General features: G+C 41.1%; 1 protein-coding gene across 1 annotated transcript in view; it reads left to right on the plus strand.

The window, feature by feature from the left end:
• Window positions 1-4984: 4984 nt before the first annotated feature.
• Window positions 4985-12225, plus strand: part of Pde3b (phosphodiesterase 3B) — a gene marked incomplete at its 3' end in the record, with an annotated part of 76387 nt that continues 69146 nt past the window's right edge. The window contains exon 1 of the mRNA XM_028768034.1: window positions 4985-5890. Within this exon, the coding sequence (XP_028623867.1) occupies window positions 4985-5890 (906 nt within the window). The remainder of the gene's footprint in view (window positions 5891-12225) is intronic.

Raw genomic sequence — 12225 nt, forward strand, 5'->3', positions numbered from 1 at the left:
TTTAAAACAAAGTGATCTTTTCTATACTGGAGAAAAGTTAGTTTTTTATATCTTAATATAAATTAGTAAATGTTGAATCTCTCATTTTTTTCAAAAACCTCACAAGGTAAACATGTAACTTATAAGAAAAAAAATCTTAATATTAGAAATTAGGAACATCCAAGACACTGGTTAATTTATTTATTCCTGAAGATTTCTTTGATACTTAAAATGTGCCAGATTGCTTTATGTCTTTTTTCCCCTAAGAAATAAGGACTGGGTTTCAAAAATTCTGTGAGGTTACATTTAGGAGAAATATTCAGGATTTCAAAAGACATTTCTTTTTATGGTGGCCTATTCTAGATGATTTAATTTAATTTATTTTTTTTCCAACCAAGGGTTTCATAGATTGGTTTCACAGATCTACTGAGTGGTCTGGACATTTTTACTTGAAAAGGAGCAGCCTAAGGCTGGTTGTGGTGATACATGTCTTTAATCCTAGGACTCAAGAGGCAGAGGCAGAGGCAGTTGGATCTCTGTGAGCTTAGGGCCAGCCTGGTCTACAGAGTTCCAGGATAGCCAGGGCTCTGTGGAGAGACAAAAGAAACCCAAACCAAAACAAAAAGCAGCCTATTATTTGCATAACATTTGTTTTTTTTTCTAATTTCACGTTTTCCCAGAGAGATATATTTACTAATTATTTAAAAGATTTTTTAATGGTTATTTTATTTATTTACATTTCAAATGTTGTCCCCCTTCCCGGTATCCCCTCTGCAACCCCCATTCCATCCCCCTTCCCTTTTGCCTCTCTGAGGGTGCTCCTCCACCTACCCACCCACCCCTGCCTCACCGCTCTAGCATCCCCCTATGCTGGGGCATCAAGCCTCCACAGGACCAAAGGTCTCCCCTCTTACTGATGCCAGATAAGGCCATCCTCTGCTACATATGTAGCTGGAGTCACGGGTCCCTCCATGTATACTCTTTGGTTGTTAGTTTAGTCCCTGGAAGCTTTGGGGGGAGGCTCTGCCAGCAAGCGCTTCCTGGAATCAGCAATAGTGTCTGGGTTTTAAATACTGTTCTTACTGTATGTTACCACTTTCAACCATGATTTTCAAATATTCTCTTTGCAAGGCCTCTTAATAAATATGTCATAATTTCTTCCATCCTTCTCTCCTTGTCTCCTGTTTCCCATTCCCCCCCCACTTTCCCCCTTCCTTTCCCTTCTTTTGGTGTTTTGCGTTAGGGTCTTCCTATGTAGCCTAGGTTGTCCTTGAACTCCTCCTGCCTCAGCCTCTTGAATGCTGGGCTAACTGTCACGTATCACCATGCCCGACTTCTCTTAGGTATTAGATTCTCCGTTGTCTTTTGTCTGACAGTAAAGAGAGTCCCATGAGAGTCCCATGCCTTGTTCAGTTTTATGTCCTATTCTCTTGTACCTATAAGGTTCCATAATTGTAAGGAGATATAGGTACAGCAGCCAAGATTCATTGAGAACAATTTGATTTTCAAAAGGAATTTCTGGGAATAGTGCTCTAGAAATGGATTTTCTTTACTTCTGGGCTTAAGAGTTAGGGAAAAAATCCTACCCTCACCCCCAAACAGTTGAAAATAAAAGTCAAAAGGGTGGGGAATTAGTTACTAGTAGATATGATGGAAGGGAAAAATGTTTGAGACCAAGCATGTGATCTCTTTGTCTTTTGTCTTTACTAAGAACCATTTTTGTTGCATCGATGACTAGCACCAGAGAGTTCAGATGCAGAAGGTATTTTAATAATTGGGTAAACCCTAGTGCTGGAATGTTTCAAATGGTGCTTGTACGGAAACAACTGCTGTTGTCAGGTAACATCTGTCAATGATAAAAGTGTTCTTAGGCATAAGAATAGTTTTTAGGGTCAGTTTTAGGCCCTGAGAATGAAAAGATCAGGACAGGTTCCTCCAGAGTTAATGGAAGTATTAGTGGCTTATGGGGTAGGTTCTTCTCTAGGGGATACAGAACAAAATTCTTACCCTTTGTTTAAACCACACATGGCAACTCTGGGTATTTGGAACTTTGCAAAGACCCCATTATTAGAAAAATATAATACATAGGGGGGTGCATTGCTTCAGAATGGCTTAGGAGATGAGCAGTAAGTACCAGGATTCCATGTCATTGATCAAACTGAAAAGGGAAGATAGTGGAGAGACAGGGATTAAGGTTAACTTGGGTAAAAACAAGGCTGGGATACAGAATGCTAAGAGAAGTTAAGTGTATTAAGTCTCTGTCACAACATATAACAGTCATATGTTCTTGAACTTGAAGATGAGAACTAAGAAAATCTATTAGTTGTTTAAGTTTGGTAGAAGAATAATTAATTTGCCCTCTACAAAATGCAGCCTAGTAATCTTTGACAAAGACTATAAATAGAGAAGGGAGTTATTATAAACATAGCTAGCTCATTCTTTTTGTTAAGTAAACATCTGATCGTCTTGTCACAATCCTTACATTTTCTTTTAGAATCCTCAGGCTCTGGGTTGGTGTACAGAGGGATGTGCTCCATCTATGGGCTTTTGAGAAAGTTGGGCTTTTAGATCTACAAAGATCTTGACAACAGCTAAAAGATGTTTAAAGAATTATAAAGTAAAGCAGTTTTGTGAAAGTCGCTTTGAATTCTATTTTCCAGGCAATAGTTCTTTGTACAGATCTCTTCATTTATCAACAATGAAAATTTGGTTAATTTGTGGGGGGCACAAATAATTCAAAAGTTGCTTGTATCAATTTGAAAGATGAATCCTAAAGATACCTCTATGGTTTTGGCATACAGACATTGTAGCTTTTCTAAAACCAGAAGACTTTAAAAGTCATCTAAGCTACATTGTTTCTTTTTACAATGGAGAAGAATGAGACTTGCTTATTAACAGGGCATGAATAGCTGGTTGGAACTCAACTCAAAGAACCTTGTCTAGTCTGCTAGACTTTTCATTAACATGTCTATTTTATCTCGGACGACAAGCTCAGGTTTAAAAACAACAATACAATAACTTTAACTTGTTTTATAAGTTATTATTTTAAAACAATGACCTAAGATGGATATTTTAGTAATGGTGACGGCTTGTTTTGTCATGCCCTTCAAAGTTTCCTATTTAATCTTCATTTGATTATGTATGTCTTTGTGTGTGTGTGTGTGTGTGTGTGTGTGATGATTTCTATGTACAGGATTTAAAACATATATTTGTTGAGTTTAGCTAAAATGAGTTCCCTCCTTCGTGTCTAGTCGAAAAAAGATTCAGTGAATTTTTATCATTTAGGATATTTGGGTAACAATTAGAATACTCTATTAAATATTTTTTTCTGTATCCAACACATAAAAAGCCAAGGAAATTCTGGTCGTTTCCCACATTTGTCAAATTCTTGTGTTAATTCTTCAGTGATTTCTATTATGTGTGTGAATTATGACTATATGTGAAAATGGTCTGTTTTAGGTCATGGATGTGGGCTGAGATTAATTGGTGAAAATAGGCCTGTTTGTGAGATTTACCACACAGCAAGGTTTCTCATCTCCCTGGAAAAATGTGATAATAGCTTTTTAAGAGAAGCAGGCCTGTCATGAGTTTGAAGGGAGAGTTTCAGTGGAGAGAAACAGTTTACACTTTCTAGGGCAGTTATGACTGGTTGGATTCCAAGGCAATCCCTTTCGTTCAGAAAAGTCCTTTTCTTCAACTTTTAAGTCTGTCTTTGCTAATATCACTTCTACTTTTGTCTTTCCTAGTGTATAAGTTTCACAGGTTTTTCACAGAAAACATATAATTGGCTTCTTTCAAGACCAGCCCCATTCTAGTTGATGAGTGGTATTAGGACTATGGGACTCCATTCCTTCCTTTGCACCCCAGAACACACTGTTGCACAGAAAAAGTCTCACTTTTGGGACAGTGAGTCTATGCTGTCTGTGGTGGAGTAACAGAAGTGTGAAGCAGTACATGTCTGGCAAGGATGCCAAACACAGGACTGGATATTAGTTCTCAGCCTCACTGAAAAGGGTTCTTCAGCAAGACATGCTTGCTATCTGAGTGCACTCTCCAGGGGCCCTCCCCTCTTGAGCTCCTGAAGTGATTCAAGGCCTGGTGTTGGGCTCCAAATCTCCCTTGCCTTGGAAGCCAGACATGACTGACAGTGCTGCGTGTCTTCATTTTGGTCTGGCCTCAGTGTTGGTTGAGCCTCTCACTTCACATCTCCATTCACAGTCTGAGGGCACACTAAGAGCTCTCACCTCACTAGGCACTGTCCTTGGGGTCTCCCCAAGACCTCGCAGTGACCTGACTGCATCATTCAGGGCTGTATGTGACTTACCATCCAAGTGGACAGTGCTTGGGGGCGGCTCAGGACTGTGGTCAGTCCCTCCCATCTGCCAAAGAGCTCGTCGCTCGGTAGCAGTCCGGGGGTAGGTGTTCCAACTTCAGTGGTGGCGCTCTCGGTGGCCCGTGCGCGCTCCCCGAGGGGTCAGAGTCTGGCAGCCTGACGCGACGGCGGTCTCCCTGGAGCAACCAGCCGGGCCGCGGGCGCGCGCTCCCCCGCGGGGTCCCGGATGCGCATCCTGACGCGGGTGGCTGCCGCCCGAGTGGCGACCGGCCGAGTCACGGGAGCGCGCGGGGCCGCCGGCGGGGCGCGCGCCCGGCAGGGGCAGCCGCGGGGGGAGGAGCGCCCGATCGCGCGCCCAACGGACCAGGCTGCGGCCGTGAGGTAACTGTTGCTGCGCGCGGGAGCTGGGAGGTGACGCCGCCGTCTCCCGTCCCGAGCGGTGCTTGAGGGGAAAGAGAAGAGGCGTCCGCGGCGGCCCCGGGACACCAAGAAGCACCTTCTCTCCGTTCTCCGCAGCCGGCATGAGGCGGACGCCGCCGCCCCTCAGCCCGCGCACCGGGGATCCCGGGCGGCGGCGGGCGCAGCCGTGACCGCTCTGCGAAGCTCAGGGCGCCCGGAACGCGGAGGGCGCGGGGTCGGTGAACGCCAGCGGTCCCCGGGCGGCCCGGGGCCATGAGGAAGGACGAGCGCGAGCGGGACGCGCCAGCCATGAGGTCCCCGCCGCCGCCGCCGGTCGCCTCGCCCCCCGAGAGCCTGCGCAACGGCTACGTGAAGAGCTGCGTGAGCCCGCTGCGGCAGGACCCTCCGCGCAGCTTCTTCTTCCACCTCTGCCGCTTCTGCAACGTGGAGCCGCCGGCGGCCTCGCTCCGCGCCGGGGCACGCCTCTCGCTCGGCGTCCTGGCCGCCTTTGTCCTGGCCGCGCTGCTGGGCGCGGGGCCCGAGCGCTGGGCGGCCGCGGCGGCCGGACTACGGACGCTGCTGAGCGCTTGCTCGCTCAGCCTCAGCCCGCTCTTCAGCATCGCCTGTGCCTTCTTCTTCCTCACCTGCTTCCTGACGCGCGCGCAGCGCGGCCCGGGCCGCGGCGCCGGCTCCTGGTGGCTGCTGGCGCTGCCCGCCTGCTGCTACCTGGGTGACTTCGCGGCGTGGCAGTGGTGGTCCTGGCTGCGCGGGGAGCCGGCGGCGGTGGGCCGACTCTGCCTGGTGCTGAGCTGCGTGGGGCTGCTGACACTCGCGCCCCGCGTGAGACTGCGGCACGGCGTCCTAGTGCTGCTCTTCGCCGGCCTGGTGTGGTGGGTGTCCTTCTCTGGCCTCGGGGCTCTGCCGCCCGCGCTCAGGCCTCTGCTGTCGTGCCTGGTTGGGGGCGCGGGATGCCTGTTAGCCCTGGGCTTGGACCACTTCTTTCACGTCCGGGGAGCCTCTCCTTCCCTGCGCTCGGCGAGTACCGCGGATGAAAAAGTGCCTGTGATCAGACCCCGGAGGAGGTCCAGCTGCGTGTCGCTGGGAGAAAGCGCGGCCGGTTACTATGGCAGTGGCAAGATGTTCAGGAGACCGTCGTTGCCTTGTATTTCCCGAGAACAGGTAGGGTTCTTGAGCGGGCATGGTTTGGTAAGAGGAGCGCGGGTGGACCGCTTGCGTGTCCTTGGAGCAGGAGCGCAGCTGCGAAAGCGCGTGGGCTCTCTCGGTGGAAAGCAAGGGGCAGGAACTTGTGTTTGGGGCTGGGAAGGTTGTCCCAGTACATGGGGCCCTTCAAAAAACGCAGAAGCCAGTGGCTTTTTACCAATGAGTGGAAATGAAATCATTCACTCCCTGACTTAGCTTATGCAGGAGGAGAGTTTTCAAGAATGAGGTGACTGACTTGAGGTTTAATAGATTTGACTACTCCCACTTTGGGCATACTGAGTTCCTACATTTTGGTACAGTTTATGTGTTTGCTATTAAAATGAAGATGCCTGCCTGGAGACGACAAGCTCCATTTAGAATAAAAGTGTGTATGCAGATTTTTCAACAGTACAGTCTCATCACAAGTGGTGATGTGGGAGGACAAATGAGTGTTTTCATAATTCAAAGAACAGAAATGAGCCTTGGAATTGAGACTTGGTTTAGATGAATAGACACTAACACAATTAAAAAATGTTTTTATAGACTAACTCATGGGCTGTGTATTTCTTGCATAATTAGGAGAAAGTTTTAGCAATTTAACCTTTAAACTTAGTAATGTGTGGAAAGATGCCCAAAACATTTCCTCCCCCAACTCCCATAGGCTTTCATATTTTGTTTTTAAAGGCATTGAAATCATCACAAGGGAATGAACTTGTATCTGTATTGCGTTGGGAAATCCACCTGGTCTACACTACCTAGAGGTTCTTTAAGTATAGCTGCTCTATTGAGCATTAACCAAGTGCAAACCCTTTATATTTATTGTGTTAGATCTTTCCAAGAACTGTGTTTGTTTGGGTGACATTAACATTAGTTTAGACAGACGTGTTCAGGCAGACAGAAGATCTAGGGCCAAAAAAAAATGACAGTGTTAGGGTCTGATTAGATTTTTCAATTCTCAGAGGTGTGTTCTCTGCAACTTAGAGGGTAACTGTAGGAACTTTATGGAGGATTGTATATCCTTAGGAGTAAGATTTTGCTGATAAGTGATATTTTTTCATACTATGATCCAGAAGACAGGAAACAAAAGTTTCTTGTCCTTAACACTTTTGAGGCACTGGTTTCTCTGTCTCTTGTGTTCCTTTCAAAATTATCTGTGAGTCACTACATGGATTTTTATGGCCTACTAAACACTGATCTGTATATATCACGAGACAGTATTTTCCTGCGGTTTTCTTTTCTCTTCTTTTTGAGGCAGGGTTTTGCTGTATATTCCTGTCAGGCTGTCTTGTGTGGGCCTTGACCTGGAGGATCTTCCTGTCTTCTGCTCCTCAGTCTACCACTTTGCTTGACTTCGTAGGCCACTCTTATGCTCTGTCCTGTCAGGCTGTCTTGTGTGGGCCTTGACCTGGAGGATCTTCCTGTCTTCTGCTCCTCAGTCTACCACTTTGCTTGACTTCGTAGGCCACTCTTATGCTCTGTTATTATTTGGCCAGATGCTAGGAAAAACCAACAATCCAGTTACATCTTTTATTTACTACAAGCACAAATAGACAATGTTTAAAAAAATGTCTACCAAATGAAAACTTGTTGAGAGAAGATTTGTTATCAGCTGGTATCAGCTATTTTCATAGATTGGAATAAATTTGACTTTTATGTGACTAGATTGCATTTTTAACATTGGGAGAGTCCTTTAGCATAGTTTTGCTGATTTTGTAGAGGGTTTTCAGGGAAACATTACAGTTTAAATATTTTGGTTGCAATCTATTGGTTAGTTATGAATAGTTAGGTCTGTTCTATTGTAAATTGAAAAATTCTAGTCTTCTTTTCCTAGTGTGGTTTTCTTGCTATCAAAGCAATTTTTTTTCCGGCCTTAAGTGCAGTGTTATTCCAGGTAATGTCACTTATTATTTATATTGGAAGAAAATACAATTTATGTTTGTAAAGACAGTATATTTTCTTAGAGTAGAAAACCCTTACTCAGATTTTACTTTTCAGTTAGAACCATTTGAGCATCTTAAAGTATATGCTAATAGTTCAGAGGCGTGAACATGGTTATTTACTGTTTAGTGTTCTTAAATGATACTATTTGGGCATTTCTAAATAAAGATATTTTTTAGCCCAGCAAAGATTATAATACAAGAATTTTTTGTTTATGATGTTCTTGAAGTTTAACATAGAGGATTTGTATTATGTTAGAAAGGATGCGTATTATGTTAGAAAGTTAAGAAATCAGTACTTTTATGGAAATAGAAGATTAAGTGGCTTTCTATTTGTTGAAGTGTTGTATATGTTAATTGTAAAAACATCTTTCTTGTTTCAGAAAGTGACAAGACTTTAGGTGAAACTTGACATAAGAGGAAATGATCTGGATTCAGAGGCAGAGAGTTAAAGGATCAAATCTTGGCCTACCTGTTTAACTTTGGACACATCAGTAAACTCCTCTGTGTCTATGTACCTGTAGCTGACTGAATTCTATAATACCGCAATTTTATGCTTCCTGTAGTATATAAATAAATGTATATGAAGTCACAAATGAATAATTTTAAAAAGCTTTATTTTAATGTTGAAGGTTATTACTGCTGTCCTATGCAGTTTTCAAAGTATGATTGGGGAAAATGAGCAAATCTACATTTTTTTTTGAAGAAAACTTTTATAAAAATTGAATTTGTCCTTGTGATAAAATTGTTGAAATATTTTCTGGAATTTAAATGTCTTAGCATCTTTGAAAATACTTGAAAATGCAAATCAACATAAATGTTTTTATTTACATGAGAATAGAGTTAGAGTAATTTTGACTTTTTAAATATATTAGGTAACATACTAAAAATAATGTCATGATTATAAAATATTTATACATTATATTTATAATGTTTAAATATCATATATATGTCAGTTCTTAATTAAGGTCCTCTTTTCAAAACATACCCAGGAATTTAAGGTTAAAATCTAATTACTGCTGACTTTTTTTTGTGGGTTGATGAAAGAAGCAGTAAGTTTGCAGTGTGCCAGGAGCAGGCTGGAACTAAGAGGAAGTTAAAAAAAATCAATTGTCTATATGAAAGCTATGACAAAATTGTAGGCTATTTCTATTCCATTTCTATTGTATATTTTACAGTATACCAGTCAGCTTTGCAACACTGTTATTACCTGTGTTATTATTTACATGTGAGGTTTGGAAAAATGGAATTTGGTGTGCTATTTTTCTATACCTAAGATACCAAGTAGTTTCTAAATGGCTAGGTAAATATTTAAAAATCCTGAGGTCTTCATGATCTTAAATACTATTTAAAGTGTTAATTTTATTTGAAAAAAAAGTGCATGTGTGTAATGTGGACACTTAAAAAAGGAGATTTTTAAAGTGTGATTATTTAATGCCCTCAAGTAATTTACGAGGCATACCTCACTGTACATTTTTAAAAATAATATTTTAATAGTTTTGAAATTTATTTCATAGCTTTAGTGAGCATTTTATAGTCTTTTGTTGAAATTTGTTAGTAGATCTCTGCTGTTGCAGAGTTTACCACATTTAAGAATAAAAATTGGCTATGTGACAGAATATTTTAATTTTATTGGATAGTAACATTTTTGTAACATGTTTTCATACTGCGTGAAAGGCACTCACAGGTAAAGCTGTGAGGTTTGTTTTCATTGTTCTGAGGCTGATGTCCCCAGTGATTCAGCTCATGTCTCGTTCTTGTCCCTCTTTCCTTTTCATTAGGTCAGCCTGTTTCCCTAGCACACACTCTAGGCTTTCATTCCTTCCAGAGCAGGGAGAATCTGCACATGCTGAAAAGCTTATTTTAGTGTAAATGTTTGTATAGATGACATTGGAGAACTTTAGATTTAGTTGAAATCTCATTACCTAAGGAGAGAAAGGGAGAGAAACTGAATCTTAGAAGAATGAAAAGATTGAGTTCAAGTTATGCTGTAAGATATTGTGAAAATAAGGCCTAGAACTTAGATCTCACTTCTACTCCACCTATAATTTTCACAAAGAGCCCATCTACCTGCAGTACAGTTTTCTAAAGTTGCTGTATTTAATTTTCCAGATATTTTCAATTATGTGATAAAGAGCAATGTCTCTAGTTGTACAGTGAGGAGAACAAATGGGAGAGATGGGGAGGGAGAATTAGGCGAGGGTCTTAAAAATCAGAGTCCATGATAATATTGAAGGTGAAATTTATGTTATGTACCGGACATGCTAGGGTTCAGCTAGTCTCAAGATCAGTTGCCATCAAGGGCAGCTTTGTAGTACGTCTTGGAAAAAGAGGGAAGATGAGGAGAGTAGAAAGAAGTGAACTGACCAGCCTGCTGTGCCAGAAGGCATTTCATTTAAACAAAGCTTACTGGACTGTGATAGCTAAACAAAGCTTTGGGGAGCTGGAGCCTGTCTGTGGGCAGTTCTTGACAGTTTATAGCATTGAACTGGTGTTCACTTGTTATGTACAAGCAGATTGAGAGTAACTTAGGTGTTGGTTAGAAGCTGGTTATTTTGGTAGACCTTGGGGTCAGAGACTGTTCCTCCCAGTGATTTTTTTTTTTTACCCCGTAGAACTTACTTATCAGTATTAATTTTTCTAGGAAGTATTCTCTATCTTTATAGGTTTCTTTTCTTTGATCACCTATATGTTTGACTAATTCTTTATCCCATTTATTTCGTACAACTTACATTCAGTACATCTTAAATGTATTTAATTATACTTGAAATTTTTAATGAGAAATGTCTTTCACAAAGAAAGGATTCTCTATATATCCATATAGTTAAATGGTTTAAGGGAAACAAAACCAAACCAAACAAGGTAACATAGTCACTGCTTGGTTCCTTTGAAAGCTCTTTGTTCCTCATCTTCTCTGTCATCACATTCTTCTCTCTCAGGCCTTACTAATAACCCTCTATGAATGTACACCTAAATAATGTCAGTAATCTTGCTTGCTTCTTAACCTTAGATAAATAGAAATATACTGCATGTATTCATCTATAACCTTACATTGTGCTTGACAATTTCTGAGATACATTCATATTGAAGTGGATAGCTGTAGTTCAGTTTTAAGTATTGTGTATTATTTCATTTTCTAGATATAGTAAATTTACCTATACTTTTTTGTTGCTTGTAGACCCTTGGGTGGTTTTTTTTTTTTTAAAGTTTTTTGCTATTATGAATAATAGTGCTACTATGAAAATTCTTGTTAATAGTTCCTGTTACAAATTATGTATATAGAAGTAGAATTGGTTGGGATGCATGATGTGTTTATTCAGCTTTTCTTTCTATAAGCAGAGTAATAGTACCCCAAAGACATCTGTGTTCTAATTCCTTGAGTTTCTATGTTACCGTATATACATAGCAAAGGGGACTTTACAGATGAGATCAAGTTTTAGAATTTTGAAATGGGGAGATGATCCAGGATTATGAGTTGGTTCACTGTAATCACACAGGTCCTTACAAAGAAGAATAGAGATGGAAGAGATCAGAGGAGGTGGGGCAGTAGACATGGCGGTGGTGATAGGATTCAGCTAGTCTACCTCTGCTAGTTCTGATGTTTTAAGAATCATAAGCCAGGGAAAGCTTATGATTCTCAGGAAAGAAACTGGAAAAGGCAAAAGGACTGATCTCCTCAGAAAGTATAGAATCCATGCCAGACTCTCCAGTTAGGTCAGTGAGACATGTAGGCAGCCAGTTTTTCTTCCTGTATAGCTGTGATACAGTTGCCTTGTTTACTTGTGTTTGAGTTTACTTTGTTACTGGAATGTACTAGTTTGCTAGAGCTGTAGCAATGAAGCACCAGAAACCTGGTGATTTAAAGAATTTAAATAGACTTATATTTCTTGAATCTAGAAGATCTAGATCAAGATGCCTCCAGGCTTGGTTCCTTCTGAAGACTGTTTTATAACATATTTACGACTTGATATTTTGGATATGCCAAGTCTAAAATGATGGGTGCAAAGTATTTCAAGGAGACAACACACTAATAATGGAATATATATATATATATATGTATATATATATACATATATATATATATAATTTTATATATATATAAAATTACAATTTGATATGGTAACTGATGTAATAGAGTATGAACTAGGTACCATGAGACTGTCATGCAAAGGACAATCAACTCACTGCATAAGTTAGAAAGCCTTCAGGAAGTATGCAGCGATTGAGCTTAAATTTCAAAGGAAGTTACTTGATATAATGCAAATAAAAATGAATTAAAATTTTTACTTCTGTGCTTTTACAAGGAAGTTTTAAAAGCCTCCATTCTAAATACAAAAGTAAATGATTTTTTCCCATCAACCTAGATTCTGAAAAGTC

Source organism: Grammomys surdaster, unplaced genomic scaffold, assembly GCF_004785775.1.
Source record: "Grammomys surdaster isolate TR1022 unplaced genomic scaffold, NIH_TR_1.0 184, whole genome shotgun sequence".
In the NCBI taxonomy this organism is placed as follows: domain Eukaryota; kingdom Metazoa; phylum Chordata; class Mammalia; order Rodentia; family Muridae; genus Grammomys; species Grammomys surdaster.